This window comes from Cyprinodon variegatus, unplaced genomic scaffold (genome assembly GCF_000732505.1).
Source record: "Cyprinodon variegatus isolate N-32 unplaced genomic scaffold, C_variegatus-1.0 Scaffold601, whole genome shotgun sequence".
Taxonomy (NCBI): Eukaryota; Metazoa; Chordata; class Actinopteri; order Cyprinodontiformes; family Cyprinodontidae; genus Cyprinodon; species Cyprinodon variegatus.
In genome coordinates, this window is record NW_015151054.1 from 2,852 (window position 1) to 22,846 (window position 19,995).

The 19,995-nt window shown below is 37.4% G+C and overlaps 1 protein-coding gene across 4 annotated transcripts in view; it reads right to left on the reverse strand.

Moving 5' to 3' along the window:
• Window positions 1-10,389: 10,389 nt before the first annotated feature.
• The window catches only part of LOC107096142 (non-muscle caldesmon-like), an 83,418-nt gene continuing 73,812 nt past the window's right edge, over window positions 10,390-19,995 (reverse strand). For 2 of the 4 annotated variants that reach the window (XM_015392655.1, XM_015392657.1), the window contains 4 exons: window positions 18,316-18,411; window positions 16,726-16,794; window positions 14,856-14,892; window positions 11,412-12,883 (listed from right to left, as the gene is read on the reverse strand). In XM_015392655.1, the coding sequence (XP_015248141.1) occupies window positions 12,870-12,883; window positions 14,856-14,892; window positions 16,726-16,794; window positions 18,316-18,411 (216 nt within the window). In that variant the 3' untranslated portion in view covers window positions 11,412-12,869. Of the gene's footprint in view, window positions 12,884-14,855; window positions 14,893-16,389; window positions 16,442-16,725; window positions 16,795-18,315; window positions 18,412-19,995 lie in introns of all 4 variants that reach the window. The other 2 variants (XR_001481786.1, XM_015392656.1) reach the window with 2 other exon arrangements.

The following is a 19,995-nucleotide window of genomic DNA, read 5'->3' on the forward strand; positions in this document are numbered from 1 at the left end:
TCTACTCCATTTAATGAGCAACTCATTATTTATCATGAAAATCTTTTCTAAAAACTGGCTTAAAAACAACTATAAATACTAGCAAAGTATTTATTTAGTATTATGTAGAAACAGGCCCTTATCATGATACTGCCACCTCTTTGTAAAACCTACGAGTACCCCTTTTTTACACTCCAAAATAAAGTAGTAAGCTTTAATAAACCAGCAGAGTGATTTTATTTTGGTCATTATCTTCATGACCTTTTAACCTTGAACTGTTAAAAACTGCAGCCTTGTCAAGCACAGAGTAACTAAATAAATAAAAATATAAAAAATATAAAATAGATTTTCGGTTTTTCCTTTTTACGTTAAAAGGTTTCAGATCAATATATATATATATATATTTTATTTTTACTTTACAAGTTATGCTGGAGTCAGTGTCGAAATATTCATGATCTAGTAAGAATATTTTAGCTTATTTATGATCAGAAATTTGAAATGCGAATTTCCGTTAAAAATAGTTTTAACTACTGGAAACTATTCTGTTTTTTCTGAAGCAACCTAACACAATGTGGTAGTAACCATTAATGGCAAAGAATAAAAACTTCATAACCTGCTCTTATTTAGCATGTTTCTTACTCTCTATTTGAAAATGGAAAAATAAATGTCCACTCTGTTGGGACCTTGATTGATTTCTACCTCTGCGTTTAAACTTTGAAAACTGCTGAAAATCCTAATGAAAATATAATAAAACATTTATGTATTTTTTTCATTCATTCACTGTGTCATTTTCTCATTGGATGTTCAACATTAGATCTCGGAGTTCAAATAATTTTGGTTTTACACAACTAGTAAAAACACAAGTTTTTATGGGGCCCAGAGTATATTCTAATTCCAGGGCCCACTAGAAGTTAATCCCACGACCCAAATCAGCAAACCAAAATACCAAAATTTTTTTATTTTGAGTTTCAGCGTTATAAAACTAGCAGGTTTTCCAGTTGGTTAACTAGCTAAGTAGTATGAGCATTTTTCAACTAGCTAGTATGATAGTTAGGAACTGGCTAGCTAGTTTGAGCATTGTTCAGCTTGCTAGCTTCCTAGCTAGTTAGGGACTAGCTAGCTAGATGGAGCATTGTTCAGCTAGCTAGCTAGTTCTCTATTTAGTTAACTAGCTACTTTGAGCATTGTTCAGGTAGCTAATTTGCTAGTTAGTTAGGAACTAGCTAGCTACTTTGAGCATTATTCAGCAAGCCACTTTCCTAGTTAGATAGGAACTAGCTAGCTTGCTGGAGCATTGATCAGCTAGCCAGTTTGCTAATTAGTTAGGAACTAGCTAGCTAGTTTGAGAATTTTTCAGCTACCAAGTGTCCTTACATTCCCTGTGACTGGTAACATAATAGATAACACCTGGGTTAAATGCTTTAAATAGTGGGAACTGTCACTACATGTGGATATTTCACTCATGAACCTTCCTGGAAATGTTAATGGGATGGGCGTTTGAAACCTCAGATTCAGAAGTCCTGGATGTGGAAAAGTGGTTTGGATTGTTACCCAGCGGACTTTGGTTATTCAGTCCACATGTTTTTGTCTTCTTGGACTCAAAAAAACTTAAAAGACCAGAAAGAGATCAGAATTTTCATCTGGAAAAAGTGCAGAGTTTTCCTTCTGACTGATGGTCAGTGTCTGAGGACAAAAGTTCAAAGATCTGGATGTTTTCTTTCACACTGATGGAGTGAAAAGGGTGGATGTATTGGGGCCTTGTGTGCAGGAGATCTTGCAGTTTGTTGAGTAAATAAAGGGCTTGAATTAAAAATTAAAAACCTCTTGATTCGCCTGACTTGGTGCTAAAATACAGCCTTTAGATTTGGAACATCTGCTGTAAAAGATCAAGATCCAAAAGCCTGCAGGAAGCTTTCTCTGTAGGATTTCTGGGATCAACCTTTGATGAATGGATGGATTGATTCCTCTAGGTCAGAGGTCTACAAACTTGTAAATCAAAAAAGCCATTTTGCTTAGCGTCCAGCTAAATTAACTTGTTTAGAGCCGCAGCTATTACATGACCGTTAAAGAAAAATACAAATTGTAGGTGTTAAAAACAAGGGGAATTCTTCTTAAAAAGGAAGCATGAATTTTCTTCTATAAGATATTATTTGATGTGTTAAAAAGTAAAACAAAATAATAATAAGAAGAACAAAAAACACAATTTTCAAGCTAATTGGCACGACAAATAGACATAAAAACATACTTTTAGCCATTTTTGTCATTCTATCGTCATATTAAGTTTAAATTTGTCCTTCAAAAATCTACTAAAGCTTCTAAAACCGGTATTTACTATATATTATAAATCATTAGCTGACTATAATTTTTAGCCCGTATTAATAGCCATGCTGGAAGGACCACAGAACTTCTTGCAGCTCAGGTGCCACAGGTTGTAGGGCCCTGCTCTAGGTTGTCTGTAAATAGTTGGAAATGAAATATTAGCCACTTAATCATAAGCATGTTGTTTGTTAGGAAATTAAAACCGGTACATCTATAGATCTTCTAAATTATTCTTTTAACGTACAATCCATAAAATTTCAAATAATGTTAAAATTCGGTCATTGTTCAATAAACTAGTATCTAAACTGAAAATCAAAGTGATATTGGGCGCCCCCTGTTGGTTGGGGGACTTTAAAAACTGCTTTAATTTTTCCCCCTGCCTTTAGGCCGGATTTCTGTGTAGCTGACAGTAAAAATCAAGTAAATATATAAACATTTTACCTTCAGCTGCCGAAACAGGAGGCTCTGAGGGAAAAAAAAGAAGCACAACAAATATATTTCATTAAGGTTGACATTTTATATAATAGGATCTCTGAAACTGGTCAGACAGAGCGTAGGATGCGAGATGTGAAAATAAATGAACCCATTCAAATGTACCTTGAGTGGATTCAGCTACACTTACAAATAAAAGTCTCATTTAGAGTAAATTCATCTCATCCTAACTCAGCAGGCAACGTCTAAGCAGCCAAATAGAGCAGTGATTACTGATGACTGGACATGAGATGGCTAATGGGACTGAAATGAATGAGCCGCCATGAAAAGATATCATTTACAGTAATCTGCAGGTGGAGACTGCTTTTAAGTGATTGTTTTCAGTAAAAACAACTGCTAACAGCATATAAATTATTTAAAAGAGAATTACCTTCTACTCCAGGTGGAGCTTCTTCTGATAAATGGAAGAAAACAAACAACAACAACAAGAAAAACAATTCAAGCTCTGTTATTAGACATGAGAAAATACTCGCTGCAAGACATGCACACTTTGCTCAGATTATATGACCCAAGGGGGTAAGTATAGAACAGAGTGAAAAAGCTTTGTTCACAGACAAAAAAAGAGCCTTTTTTCACTTTCAGCCTCTATGACCAGGCGAACCAAATATGGATTAGTGGATCAATGGGACTAGGCAAACGGCTCGCAGCAGGAATTTGGTCACTCTGCACACTTTTATACCAGCATCTCTTGGGATGCATAAAGAAAGAAGCTCTGAACATTTATTGTTAGAAAAGGTAAACCAAAAAAAAGGAGCTGTCTTTAACATGGTGGATATCTGAAGCCTACCAGAGTGAGACTGACTCAAAAGAACAGGCAGATTTAATTGGCAAAGATGTGTCAGAAAGTCTTATTTTCCTTCCCCCCAAAATCAGTTGAAGGAATAGGATTAGGGCTGCAACTAATGATTATTTCGCAAATCGAATAACCTGTAGATTACTTTTTGATTACCGTAATTTTCAGACTAAAAGCCGCGACTTTTTCCCCATTTTTCGACCTTGCGGCTTATATAACAATGCGGATTATCTATGAACTTTTACAGCTAACGGCCTCTAGGGCAATACCTAAATCTATGGATTTTACCATCCACCATGTTGACGTCACATTTGCTTCAACACACAAGTACGGTAGCGGCGCGCAGGGAAATGCGGAGGTCCTCCGGAAGCAGACTTCTACCGCGAGTCGTACGAGACAGAACGACAGCGAGAAAGACGGACATTCAACATAAAAAACCTGCGGCTTATAGTCCGGTGCGGCTTGTATATGTACAAATCATGCAATTTAGCTTCTGCAGCTAATATTCAGGTGTGGCTACTAGTCCAAAATTTACGGTAATCATTTAACAATCAGCTAGGCAAAGATTCTTTAAAAATGACTTTTTATGAAATTAAACCAACTCAAACTTTTCCACTTAAGGAGTTCTGGATAGAGTATATTGATACTTTTAAAAAAAAATCTTAAATGCAAAATCTTTATTTTTTTTTACAATCTTAGTATAATTACTGCTTTAAGTGGGTCACTCTGTCAGCTACAGGGACATTTTATATTCTCTTTACTCCAGCTCACGATTAATCGATTACTAAATTAGTTGACGATTATTTTAATAATCGATTAATCACAATTAATCCGACTGTTTCAGCCCTACTTAGGATTGTGATGCCAAAAAACTAAGTTAAAGGTCCAGAGAAATTGGGAGATCAGCTTTAAAGTGGAAATTTCATGAAGAAAACTAGAAATTGGTCATCAGTTGGTCTGGAACAAAGATTTTAATAATTTCGTTAACCTGTAGAAATAATCTAGTTTTTGGTTCTGCAATAAAAAAATGTGTGCATCTTAAGGATTTTTATGCATCTAGTTAATTTGCTTAAAAAAAAAACTATCAACATTTGCTGTTAGTGTAGCAATAAAGGGGCTGAAATGATTTCAGGTGTTGACAGGTGAAGTTATAGCATTCCAGATGAAACACCCTGCCTTCTTCGCGTCTCCTCACTGACAGCAGACGTGCAACAAAGAGACTGCACACGTGAAGCCATGCACGAGCCTTCCCCTTCCTGCTGCTAGGCGAGCTGACATAATCAGGTCAGCCGCGTCTAAGAATGGAAGCTCCAAGTGACGAGTTCCTTTTTTTTTCCCTTTAAAAAGAAGCATCAAAATACTCCAGAAGTCGTTACTTGCCTTCCTCCCTGAAAAGAAATTAGGAAAAGCTTTGAAACGATCAGAGAAAGTATGAGGTTTCTTTTATTGTTATAGGAATATGTTTTACTCACACCACCTCCTCCACTACAACTTCTTCAACTTCTTCCTCTACAACTTCTTCTAAAACTTCCTCCACTGCTTCGTCAGACATCTTGGCTTACAGCTGCTTTAATCAAACTGGAAAAAACAAAGCAAAATGAGAACAGGCGGTGGTATCAAACCATTTATCGTATTTTTCAGACATTTTAAGATTTCTCTGCATCTGATTAGTCACACCAAACTCATTTCTCAGATGCTTTATTGCAGCGATTGTTTACCTGATACCCTCTTTTTAATCAGAGGGAATCTGTTTCAACAAGCCCTTGACAGATGGCTCTTCTCTTCTCCAGCTTTCAAAAGCTTTTATCATTGTGCAAACAACAAAAAAAAAAACAAAAGAAAGGGAAAATATCCTGGCTGCATATGCTGTGAGGTTGGAACACAGACGACTCCACCACAGGTACTCAGGGCTTTCAGCAGCTCTGGGCCTAATCCGCAGTCATTTCCTCTTGGCGCTGATCGAGGCTGCAGGAAGCTGACTGAGGCCTGAGTGGTGCTGAAACTGCAGGGACTGCATGAATCTTTTAAGGGACCACGGATGCTTCTGAAGACATGGGTTTGGTGTTATTGATGCACACCAGAGACAGCTTTGAAACGACGGTTTTAGCCAGGTATCTGCTTCCTTAACACCACCGTTTCAATGCTTTTCACCTCACAGCCTTTTGTAAATGTGAAGGGATTTTGTTTTCTTCTCGTTTTAAGATTTTGCTTCACAAAATCAATGAGCAGGAATTAAATATAGATTTTTCCAGGTTAAATGTTGTTTTTTTTTGCAGATGCAGGTAGGTATAATACTCGAGTGTATGAAATGGAAGTTATTCCTATACTTTAGGTTGCTTAAGCTCTGTCAGATTAGATAAAAAGAATCAGTAAAGGTCTCCTTTAACATCTTTTTTACCCACAGGTTCTGGATAAGAATTATGCCAATGATTATGTTTTCACTTTAAATAATGTTGAAAGGTGAGCCACCACCCTGGTTATATTTGCAGCATTTATTCCCCTGCGTTTAGCTCCTCTTTCCTTGCCAAAGGAAGCAGGGTTATTGAGAATGCTGCATTTAAGCCAATTTGAACATGTTTTGTATGCAAGTGAACAAGTTTTAATTTATTGAGTATTTTAACCAGTAGTTGGTTAAAAAAAGGCATTTTGCAGCTACCTAAATAGACATTATGATGGAAAACCCCCCAAAATATTAGTGCACTTTCATAAAACAAAAATATAGTTTTAAAGATTTCACCTTGTTCCAACTATAACTATTCTTTGTTTTATATGCAGTCTATGTTTTTCTTTAGCAGAGATGCTTTAGCTATTGATCCAAGCGCAGCAATGACATCTGAACGCTTGAGCTCAAGGTCAGCAGGAGCAGACTGAATCACAGAGCGATGTCATTGGATTAGATGTCAGAATTTGATTGCACACATTTCATTTACAGCTTTTTTTTTTTCCACAGGCTTATAAATCACAGGATCATAAAACCCAATGTCAGAATGGCTGCAGAGTGAAGGGGAGAGCGAGGGTCTATTTTTAAGAATAATAGGACGGGCTCCAGAACAGGTGCGGAGCAGCTCATCCAAACAATGGCCCACCTCGTCCGTTCGGAACTAAATGGGTGGGCAGGGTCCAACGCTCAGCGGGCTATTTCTGTTGCTGCTGGTTTGACAGCCAGCTGTCAATATGAGGGACGCTTTTACAACAATAGGGCTTAGGTGGAGCTGATCTGGACTTTAAAACACAGATTTGTTTTGAAACGACAAAGTTTCCCTGATTAGATAGGCTTAGTAATGTCTCTCTTAACTGTGTTTTTAAATTGTGGTATTAATTAGGATCCCTTTTGGATAAAACCAGATTAGAGCATCTTTAGTAAAAACACAGAGAAGTGATTTGGAATACAACAGAACATGCATTCAATAAATCTGAGTGTGGAAAAGCAGTGGTTGGAATGTGTGAAATCCCCCTGTGACCGGGGTATCGAATGTGCATTAGCTTTAATGAATGCGGTCAGTTGGTGTTTGGCTGGAACTGTGGAACAGCACACCGACCGACAGTGGCAGGAATGTTGCTGGTGCTGCTTTCAGCATTAAGCAGCATTAAGCCAAAGCCTGCAAAGCATGTCACCAACACAACGGTCTCAGGGGCGAGCTTAGCACCTTCTTCACCAACATATGAGGCACTCAGAACAAAAGCATCCCCTTTTGAGCCGTCTTAGGCCACATCGGATCCAGTTATACGTTTATTCCCAGCTATGTGAAACTGCTAGTAAAATTTAGTTAGTATTAGATTTACACTACTTTCTTTTATCATTAAAACCACACCAACATTGTACAAGTCATCTTTTAGAGGTCATGTTCGGGTTTAATCGTCTCTGAGGTCAAAGTGATGAACGCTTACCTCTTACACTGCGCGTCCCCTGAAGAAACAATGGGATTTACAGCAAGTACCGTTTTACGCCTCTACATCCAGGCGAATACTAGTCCAATCATTCCCTCTTCCAAACAAATGGCAAACTTAATACAGCCCCGGGGGTCTCGTGACTGCATGTCTTTGCTATGACTGGTCGGGACGTTTGCTTCTATTGTTGGAGACACAAAGTCAGATGAGAGGTACCTGGACCAAAATACTGCCTTCAAATACTGTTCATGAGGAGGGGGGAGTTAGCTGCAGAAAAAGTGGTGGAGGGTTGCAGAGAATAAGGAAAAATCTGGATTAAAGGTTAGAGCTCAAGTAAACGGGGTTATTGCAAAGTATATCACTAGTTGGGAAGTGTTGGCCTAGAGGTTAGAGCAGTGCGCTTGTGCTCTGAGAAGGTTGCAAGTAGGCTACCCAGTTTGATCCTCGCAGCCTCCACTCTGGGTCCCTGAGCAAGACCTTTAACCCCAAACTGCTCCACGAATGCCGCACAATGGCAGCCCACTGCTCCAAGGGGATGGGGCAATATCTCCAATGTGAGAACAAAAACGTTCAATTATAATTAGTTCTAAAACCAAGTGAAAGCAGTGAAAATCTAGGACCTGAGATACAAAAAAAAAAAAAAAAACTATATTTTATTTATGAAAAAACTCAAATTATAGAGTGGCTTAAAGCAGACAGTTGATAAAGAAAATTATTCATTAGCCTTTCAACATCACATTGACTATCAAAGCAGGCTAACTAAAGCTAGAGAAGAAATGCTTCTGCTAACTCAAAATATACTCCAAAAAATACTCCACAATGCACATTAAACTAAATTAAAATTAATTTAGGATATCTTTCATAATAACTGGCTTTATATAAACTTATTTAACTTAAGCAGGTTAGCCAACACTAGGCATGTCCGCTGGAATAGATCAAAATACACAAACATCACCCTTTTCCCACCATTTATAAAAAGGGAAAAGCAATTAAAGAGCAATTAAAGAAACAAAAGGATTACATAGAAAGTAAAATCATAATCCAACAACTCAATTATATTGTTTTGTGCTTTCTTAATTGTTAACAGCAAAGTTTTCAGTGCATTTTAATGAGCGGAGGGTCTTACAAATATTGCCGTCAAACAAAACTGTATAAATGTCTATATTGTTAATTATGCTCCAACAATCATTACGTTGAGATAAATATAACAATAATATAACAAAACACATTTTTTTCCTGCCACTGAAATAGTCTTCCCAAAGAGCAGTCAAGAAAAATGTTTTGAGAAAATGATTTAAAGGCAATAATGATGTCGATGGACATAAATACATTCTTTTCTGTGTGAAACTGATTTACAAGAGGTTTAATGAAGAGGAAAAAATGAATATCTAATTCTGAGTGAAACATCAGTGGATCTGAATTGTAGTCCATATTTCTTTTTATTATCTTAAAGTTCAGTTTTCTGGTAGAAATTTATGTATTTTTATACTTTGATCTCCAGAGTTCTCATTTTGTAAAATGAATCTTAGTGTAGTTCATAAACTTCAGCGTGTTTTGGCCTTTTTCTTCATCTGGCGAAAAAAAGTAGGGCAAAGGAAAGATGCAACAAAGAAAGGAAATACACAAGGAAGAGAAAAACAAGGAACAAGGAAAGAGGAACAGAAGTTCGAGTTAATGGATAGAAGGAAGGAAGCAAGGATAAAAGACAAGGAGGACACAGGGAAGGAAAAGGAAGGAAATTAAGGAAAGGTAGGAAAGAAAGAAGGAAAGAAATGAACATAAGGAAGGAAAGACAACAGAAAAAACTAAGGAAGGCTAAATATGAGGAAAACAGGTATAAAGGACAAAGGAAAGGGAGCGAGGACAAAAGACAGGAAGGTAGGAGGCAGGATGGACACAATGAAGGAAAGAAACAGAATGGAAGGTAAATCAAGGAAAGGTAGGAAAGACAAGAAGGAAAGAAATTAACACGAAGAAGGAAAGACAACAGAGACAACTAAGGATAAAAATGAAACAATAGGGGAAATGAGGAACATGAGGAAGTAAGGTGGGAAGGACATGAAGAAGGGAGGAAATATGGAAGAAAAATGGAATAAGCATCAATTCTTGAATTACAAACATGTTACAGTTTTATTTTCTTTTTCCTTACCTGGAAAATGCCACAAAAAAACAAAACAACGAAAAACAAACAGACTGCTCCAGACAGCGTTAACATCAGGATATTCTAAAAGGTTTATAGATACTTTATAAAGGAAAGCTAAAAGTAAAATGTAGAACAAATACCAGACAATTAAAAACAAAGAGACTTGAACTAGAATACCTCAATGTCTTTATTGTTGCATTTAAGTCGAAGGTACAATGTTACAAACATCCATCCATGTTGGGACATTGAGATACAGAGTAGGATACGATTACAGATGTGTGTGTTGCATAGGCTTGGAGCTACACAAACAAGTGCCTGATTAAAAAAAAAATGGAAAAAAGCATAAAAAACATAAAAAAGGACACAAAGTTGTAAAAAAAAAAAAAATACAGCACAATAAAAAGACCTTATTAAAAAAAAAACATAAAATGTCACATTAATTAACTCTTTCAAAAATATTTTGGTCAAGCTCCCCTGCTCTTTTCAGGAGCCAAAGGAATGTGATTGTCAGACTGTTGAGCAGAAACGTTAACCAATTTAATGCCCTGACAAACCGTTCATGTACTAATCCCAGATACAAGCTACTAAAAAACACAACGGATAAAAAAAACAAAAACATAAAATCAAATAACCTTTGCTGTGATCCATTTCTCAGCTGATGAAAACATCTTTGCAATCGTAAGGCGAGAGGTTTTACATAGTGGTAAATATCCTTAAACTGCTAACTCATTACATGCTTTGGGCAACCTGTTTTTTTTATTCTTTTTTTTTAATGCCGCTGTCATACTTTCATTTAGTCAGGTGATGTTGACGTATAAAAAATTTGGCAAAAACGCAGGCATACATCGGTTTTGTATGTTATGGGCACGCTGGCATGTTGACATACGGCAAATATGCAAGCATGCTCAACATTTCTATGCTCATACGTAGGACATAAGTTATGTGATCGTTGAGAAAGGTTAATTGTAAGTTACTCATAAGTAATGCTAACTTATCCAGCTCATATTATCCCCATCATAGGCTGAGCAAGAAGGTGAGTGTAAATGGATCCTCCCTGCGTTCACACCGACGGCCTCGACCAACAAACTTCCTAGCAGACATGACGCTGAATCTGCTGCGGCTGCAAACCTTCTTTCTTTTTATTTGTTTTTTGGCGGTAAACAGAAGCAAGGTAATACAGTTACTGCGGAGTTTAGAGAAATCTTCTTATTGTGCTTTTTATATAGGCTGAGCGTCTCCTTAACGCCTTCATGCTTGTGTCATATCATGAGCATTACGCTGCCGTGCATCATGCATAAGTTAGGCCAGGGATCTGCAAAGTCGGTCCTCCAGGTTCGCTGTCCTGCAGGTTTTAGAGGTTTCCCTGCTCCAGCACAGCTGCTTTACATTGATAGTTGATTAACAGGCTTTTGCTGAACTGCAATCATCAGAATCAGCTGTGCTAAAACAGAGAAACCTCTAAAACCTGCAGGACAAGTTAGGCTGTCGTTGGACATAAGTTCTGGACTCATTATGAATACTCTATGCATACGCCCAAAATTGAAAAAATGCATAGAAAGTTCAGCATATGCCAGCATTTTAGAGGATTCTGGGATGTCGGCATACCCTGGCTAAATGGTCAAGGTGTGACAGCGACATTACATAACATGCCCTTAATTAAGGTATTGCTTGAGCTTTTAAGAGATTACTGTAGAAGGCAGAATACAAAACATGACTTGCACTTTTTCTGTACAGGACAGCTTCAAGCAGAGAAGGCACCACGAGCATTCAGAGGAATGTAAGAAGATTTTGTCTGAATATTTATTTTTTTTACAGTGCTGCTAAGAAAAAGTTTGCATCTTTAGAGATTCATTCTGTTTTAAGGTTAAATGTTGCACTTAAATGACACACGGAGTGTTTTTTTTTTTTTTTGATACGGCTATTAAGAAGTTTTTGCAAATCTGATGAATTCAGTCGCTGGAAGAGTAACGTCACGTTAGAGTGCTGATTTTGAAGAGCCCACTCAAAAAAAAACATTTGTTTCATGGGGACATTTAGATATGGACTTGTTGGTGAGTAGTTTTCTACTCGAAAGCAGAATTTTTACCTCCTGAACCAAGTAAAAAGAAACCAGACCATCATACTACCACCACCATGTTAGACTCTAGGTATTTTGAATGGATAATAACACTGTTTCTTATCAGTTCTTCCATTTCCTTTGATTGGATTTTATAAAGACTTTGACATATTTTCGCCTACTTCATGCCGTCAGACATTTTCCTTTTTTTACATTTACATTTAAGGCAGTAAAAGTGCTTCCAGCTTTCTAAAGAAATGCAATGAATCACAGCCTTTAAGAAATAACACCTGTACCTTAGGTGATATTAAAAGAGACATTTAGGTGCGACAATAAAAATAAAAAAAACAGAAGAAATCTGTAAAGATCAACCACTTTTTTCATCAGTACTGTTTAAATTGATCAATAAAAGCTAAAAAAAAGAACAGATAGATAAGATAAAACACATTAAAACTTAAATTAAAATGACAAAGGATAATAATAAAAGTCATAATGGCCTTCTAAATATTCAGCACTCCCTTTCACCTTCAAATATAACCCTCTGTTGGTGAGTTTTTGATACTAAATAAAAAAGCGAAACATACCTTCTATGCGCATAGCGATGTTATAGATGATACAAAGATGATCAGAACGTCACATGTGCTAACTTATATTACTCAGACTTTTGCTTTGCTATTGTTAAAACATTAAACAAGTGAAATCAGCTAAAATCTAGAAGTGCTTACATTTCTATCCTGAACAGGTGGCTGCTGAGTATAAAATAGCAAAGTGTGAAGCGGTCTCTTTAAATATAAATAAAAAAAAATAATAATAATAAAGGAGAGATGGAATGTAATCTGTAAGAGGTGGAGAGGTGGTTTCACTCGTCTCTTTGGAATGTGGGAACTTTTAAACCTGTCCGCTAGAGTATAAAAAATACTAACGCTTGATTCTGATTTTTTTTTTAGGTTCTAAAATGTCCAAATTTCACAGCATTTTTTTCATTATTGTCAAAGCCTAACCCATTGTGCAAAAGTACTAAGATTGGCAAAGAAAAAACAAGGGTGGTGTTTCAGTACAGTGCGAGGTCAGCGTCTTTGTGGTCCCCTCGTAAGGATCTGGATTTCATTTGGTTTATAGGGAGATAAAAAGGAAAAACTGTTCAAAAGGTAGAATCTTGGATTGTCGCGGTCCCCATTTTTAGTGGCTCCGTCAAGACATTAGTGTCCCATACCTGGAGAAAGACACGATGCAAGTAGATCAGTGGCTGTGTTTACAGTCTTGCAGACAAGTGCGGGTTAGTGGCTCTGATCCTCTGACACGAGGGGGTCAAAATGAGCAAAGAGCACAGAGAAGAGTTCAGGAGGCAAAGCTGTGTGCTGTCAGCACTTACTTAAGCATATCTTGAAAAGCATGGCATATATACACAAACAAAATCCAGAGCATCCATCGTTCGTTTTGCACTTATAAATTTAGAGCATTTCTAATTTTGGGAAGTTTTTTCCTTTTACACTGCTTTGATTTTTCCTGATATGTTTGGAAGATATCTACCNGCAAATTAGACATAACAAAGAAGTTTATAACTAAGGTAGTTTTGCAAACACATGCTTTAGTATTATTATTTTCAAATGTTTTTTCTTTCCAGCAATATGCGCTACTTTGTTTTAATTTTGCAAACACAGGCTTACAAAATACATTTAAGATGGTGGTGAAATATTAAAAAGGTTAACATTTGATTAGGAAATTTGGTGCTAACTGGGGTGTTTTGCTGTGCCTGCATCCTTAAGGTCCTGCAGCCAGCTCTGGGTAAGAAATCTGAAATCTGTACAAATCCTCCATCATCCTCTAAGTCAGCCTGAAATGGTGCACTAATCTGCAACATACCAGCCATTAATGTGACAAAACCAGCCTGGCAGGAGCTCCGCTTCTAACACTCATCGGGTCTAGAGCAGCAAAAGTGGAGCTGTGCATGAGCGAAAAAGCTAAAAGGTTTGAGTGGCGTCACGATGGCTGCAGTGTTTATAGAAGCTGCATGTGCATGTGTGCACTGAACAAGTGGCACGTTACATCGACACGTACAGAATCCATCAAGGTCAAAGTTCCCTCCTGTCTGCTGGGGGGTGAAGGAAGGAGACTGCACTCCGTTCTGACTCTAAAATAGCAAGCAATGTTTAGGTGGCATCCTAAAAGGCTGTGGAGTTAACAAAAGGCCAAATGGCATGCTGGAAAAGACCGCAGGGAGGGCTATGGTGTGAGCAGTTTATGCTTTAAGGACACATGGTGCTGGGTAAATCAAAGCTCAGGTGACAATTTAACACATGTAGCAGAAAGGTCAAAGCAAAAAAGCAGGAAAGGGTAGTACTTTAGAAAACATCAATGCACACTTCAACGCCCTTTTGTTAGAGAAAGTAAATTGACAGCTTAGTTAAAAAAAACGGGGCTGCCACAAAAATCTGGTGCTCTTTGACATACAGAATTGGGTTGTGTTTACTAAATATTAGTTCTTTGTATGTTTTAAAATATTATTTTATAACATAATGTGTTCTGTAAATCTGACAGGAGTTATTAAAGGTGAAACAAGGATAACAAAGGTTCAATTGGAACAGGCAGCTTAGAAAGGAAGACATATTTGGGCTGTGTCTGTATTTCCGCCCTAATCACTATACAGGGCACTATATAGTGGTTACGGCATTTTAAATGAGTCTCCAAATGTCTAGTGGATGGAAGAATTGTGGGCTCAAAATTTCCCACAATGCACTTTGAGAAAAAGTGATCATCCATGGTCACTAGACAAGCAGATATATCCCGGAATGCTTTGAGTGGAGACCTCTCCTCACAAAGCATTATGGGATTTGTTGTCACAACAGCCGCTGTTTTTTTTGGGCTTATTTTAATATAAATATAATGAATATATTAGAAATGCATAAATGACAGCAAGAATATTAAATAAATAGGCTGGCAATTTCAAACTCCAACAATGTTAAAAGCTTTTATAATTAGCTCCTGTAGCAGCTAAATGTGCTCTAATGCTGGCTTGTCGTTTAATAAAAGCACAATAGCCTTGATTTCCAAAACAGTGATGCATCATGCATAGTTTTTGCTGGTAGTTGTTTGATATAAAAGCAAATCCTGAAGATATTTTCAAATGTCTCATGCAAAATTCCTTTGCAGAAATAAGCTAAAACTAATGTCTTGTTATTACTCACCGTTAGCAACTGATTTGGCCTCTCCTCTGCCTGCCATCTGCCAAAAACATCACAAAAATATGGTTACGATGCAGCAAAGATAAGATTATAAATAAAAAAAAATACCTGAACCAATAAGCAAAAAATAAAAAAATAAAAAAAATAAAGAGAGCATCACATTGTAGTCTATTGAAGAGTTTACCAACCGATACCTGGCTTTGGCAAAGCCCCAACCTCAGTCTAGGACCTACAAACTCCAGAATTATCTTTTTTTCTGTTTTTGTCACTTTAAATGTTTCACATCGTCAAAGATAATCAAACCCCCAAAGCAACGATTCCGTGGGCAAAACTATTATTAACCCTTCCAAAAAGTAATTGCTGTTGAAAACTATGAACTCATCCTTTTATGCAGGAGTATGTTCAGTTCAGTCAAATTAGAGGCTTTTTTGAACATTAACTTACAGAGAGATGTCAAACCCACACTTTTTAGTTTCTGCCTTAAACTAAAACAGTACATAAACTTCATTATATTTAGTAAAGTATTCAAAGTTGACCTTATTGGTGTACCAGGTATCAATTTTCTGCTGCGTTACTACACAAATCGATGTTCTTCTCTTTTAGGACTTTCTGCCAAGCAGCATTTCATGAATAACAGCATGTCACCCAGACCTCGAGGCAACAAAGGAGCTTAATTTTGGTAACATTGAACAGTTTCTTTGAGTTCTTGGGGTTTTTATCTTAAAAAAGGAATGGAAGCTTTTGTGTCTTTCCTGTTGGGCATCTCACTACAGTACAATAGGAGCTTAGAATAGAGTTTTTACTATTTCCAGACCAAAAGATGGATCTATCAGGCTATGGTTAGATGATGAATTAACAAATTATATTTTTATAGTTAATTTATGATTTAAGCTTTTATTTTCTTAGGAAATTAGTTTAATGATCTGAAACATATTGGTGTGAAAAGCAAAGCAACAACCAGGAGAAGTCTAAGTGTGTAAATACTGCAAACCTTATATTTGGTTTGATCAGATTGATTCTGAAACGACATCCCAGCCATATTGGAAAAAACAAAACATTTAAAACTTTCACCAGTTCAAGCGACAAAACATTTAGTGAAGCTGAGCAGAGAGCTGTGATTTGCGGCCATCAGAAGCTGGAGCAGTGATGTGACAAACCCACCCATGAAAAGTGGGAACACCAGTCACCCAGTCAGAACTTGCAATCTGGACCTGACTAAACCTGCTTTGTTACGTTGAGATGATTAGACCGATTCATGTTTGTCTTTTCAATGAACTTGATTCTCTGGAAAGTCGCTCTTGTTTATTGCTCTAAATGACAATGAAGCCCTCAGTCACACAGGTGCATAATAATTATCTAATCCAGCACTAAACCTCATGGGCACCTATTTTTATTACTACAATAAACAGTAGTGTCCAAACAAAGCAGAGCAGAATGCAGCTGCGCCCTTAACAGAGAGCAAAACAGCGTGGCAGCAGAGCGTGAGGTCATTCTGGGACAAGTGCGTGGCGGCAACGTAGATTAATTACTCCTTTACCTCTGCAGGCTTATTCCAGATCGAATGCCGAGGTCAACTAGCTGTGAGAGTTCTTTAAAACAAAAACAAACACCAGTGATTGTTACTTCAATTACTGCCGCGGCAGGGTCAAAACAACGTGAGATCCTGGCTCTTCTTTTCTCCCTCCTCGACTTTAGCAAAACATTCTCTTGAGGGGCGACGGCTGAAAAGGCATGAGAAGCTTTCCGAGACCACAAACCACTTCATAGCATATTTAAAACTTCATCTGGATGTTGTAACGCTTAGCTAGGCTTTTTTTTTTTTTTTCTGCTCATGTTAGAAGTGAAAGAATGAGCAGAGATCAATAAGAGCTACCTTTGTTGGAGTGGCGCCTTTGTTTTCCCATAGACTCCTCTTGTTGGTGACATCAACGGGTTTCAGGTCCTGTCGGAGTGAATCAGAGAACAAAAGGCAGGGAACAGAGCCATTTATCAGTGGTGCTCAGCAACTGTAGATCTGCTTGATTTAGAGGAAGAAAAGTGGGAAAGTGAGGATGAAGGGAGAGTTTAAAGGCTTAAAGGCCCCTTTATTATTAACCCTAAAATAACTTACTTTAACCGGATTTTATTCTATTTCTTGGCTTTTAAACACGCGTTAAGTTCACACCACATCAAAATAATCGTATTCAATTCTTAACTCTGAACTGGTAACAACTTCTGCCATGTTTAGATGAATAATGGCTTTTAACTAGATGTAATGAGACATATGTCTTCTATGAAGGTTGTACGACAGCATAATGCAATGTTTAAGATCAGATTTAACCAAAATGCTCAAAAATCAATGTTTTATTTCCTCTGAGCTGCTCAAAGGTGGACGTGATAGTTACTTTTTGGTTCTTTTGTTACTTTAGATACATTATTTTATTTTTACGTAGTGAGATCTGTTCGTCTACTTCATATTGTCAGTCGGGTTCAATTTAAATGCTTTTTTTAATTAATTATGGCCTTAACCAACCATGAGTGTATATGGACCTATTCTCTATTAAAACTTGATCACAGATAATTCATACCTGCACAGAAAGGTTGACTTTTTATTGCTTAATACACGAAATAATCGTTTGCAATTGAAATTTTGTTTTTGCTTAGATTATCCCATCTGATATTTTAGTGTCCAAAATTTTAACTAACTTTTTTTTTTAAAGATTAGATTAGATTAGATGAGCTTTATATACCAGTGAATTTCTTCACAGCGGAGAAATTCACTGGTCACATATTGGCATAGCACTTAAAGAAGGTGCAAACAAGGAGGAAAAGGTGCATCAGGAATAAAAAAAAATAATAAAAAATAAAAATAAGACATACTAAAGCTTACTATTATCTGCATAAAGCTTAAATAACTACTGAACTGTTATAAACTTTAAATATAACAAAGTGTGCCATGGTATTCTCATCAATCTCCATCTGCATGAGTTGAAATATATCTGTGGCCACCAGGTGGCGCCAAAGAAATGACAGCTGCACCAGAATCAGCTCCCTGCAGCTTTTTAAACCTGCCCTGCAGTAATGAAGCAGGGCTGAGGTCACAGGCAGAGCTTTGTCTCTATTGATTGCAGCTCTCTTGTAAAACTCAAACGGTTTAAAAGTAAATATAATTCTGACTGAAATCCTACATAAACACGTTTTTGTTTTTTTAAAGATGTTAAAAATTTCAGTCTTTTTTTCTTGACTTCAAACCCATAACTGAAGCCATGAAACTACAGGAATCCCTCCTTAGTGAATGAGCATTTTTTAGTATCGTAGTCTACAGCAGGCATGGTTGGGATATATTTCTTTTTTTTTTCTACAGCAGGAGGTCTTATGAGTGTTTCCGCTTGTACAGAGGTGTATAAATGTGCTGGTTTATGGACCTCTGAATACGCCTCAGAGCTGTGCTTTATAAGCAGAGTATTTCCTGGCAGCGACCTACCGTTGGCCTTCCTCCTGACGTCTTGCCGCTCTCTGGGGTTTTATTCAGCCAGTCGTTGATGCGGCCCGCCACGCCCGTCTTTATCACAGCTGCTTCCTGTTTGGAACAGGTCAAGAATCAGCCAAGCTGGAAATCACCAGTCATTCAACAGCTCTCACACTCAGACTTTTTCACATTTTGTCCGACCGATATAAAGTAACACACATGTCGCACACATTTATATGAAGCCCCATCTGCTCTGATTAACCTAAATAAAATGCAGCTAGTTGGCTTTTAAGTAAACTATTTAAGTATTAAAGTATTAAGTATTTAAAATATGTACTTTATGAGGGAAAAAAAAAACTGTAGAGCTGCAGGTTCCAACTCCTCCCACTGGATTAGTGTCCATCTCACTCTGTGTGGGAGAAAAACTCCAGTGGTGAAAACTAAATATGGGATTTTTAGCAATATGCAACAAATCTGCCACTGCAAAGCTACACTTTTTAACTTTGTCCCTACAAAACTCTCTGATTTTCAGTCAAAGTTTGTAATATGCACAGAAATTCACAATTTACATGATGAACTCTGCATGCAAACATTTCACATTTCCTGCATTTTCCTTCTCCCATGGTGTTCAAGAGTGAGAAGCTATGTTGCCTTTTAGGCCTTGGAAGGACAAAGGAAAAGGAGGCACACCTGTCAGAGAGTGAAATGATACTAAAAACGCAGAGCAGCGTGTCACAGCTAGCCAACGGCTGGCCACATATGAAACAGTTTGATGTAAAGATCTTCTTTAAAATCATAAAAAATTTTTTTTTTATTTAAATCATTTTTTTAATCATTGCATTTGTGCTTCACTGCAGCACCACCTTGTTTCTTTGTGTTAATGAGGGAAAATTACATTTCCACTACATTTCGGTGAGATGTAACTGCTACAATCAGACAGAAGAACTAAAGACATAATAGTAATAAAAAAAAAAAAAAAATCAAGTCAGTGAATGAATTAGAATTTTTTCTGTGGGTATTTTTGGCTCCCTGGAGTTTCTGTAGCTGCAGTATTGTTCTCAGCTTGCAATTTGACATGCGACAGTGTCACACAAAACAGCAAACATCATAACTACAAGTGAGTGAGAAGTTTGTTCTCAAAAAAGGAATAAAATCATCTGTTTGGAACTGCAGGGCTAAAGTTCTGTGGTAGTTGCAGATTTCCAGCATGCGGTAACTGCGGTTGTATTAGAAAAAAATAGGGTTGTGTATTGAAATGCACATGTTAAAACGGTTAGAAAAGGTTCCCGGTCCAAGCTTAGCTGTTAACAGAAGCACGGCTGCAAATAGCGCGGCATGGATGTGATGTGCCCCAGCCCACTCTTCGGGTTTTGGGATAAGCAGAAACTGCAGGTACAGGATTTATTTTTTCACTCTAAGCACTGAAACTGGTCTGGGTTTGTTGCGACAGATATGGAGCCTTAGAACCCCACGCTTCAACATTAGCCTCGAGTGGAGGTCTTCAACAGGGGGTCCGCGACCCCTAGGGGGTTTACGGAGGTATTGCACGGGGGTCATATTTCCACTGATCTTTAAATACACATTAACATGAATTCAACACACTGTAGTAAACAGATAAATGGAGAAGATGTCTTTCAGTCATCAATGCACAGATTCAGTGACACACAGAAGCTCTTTCAAGCTGGGCACCGTTTC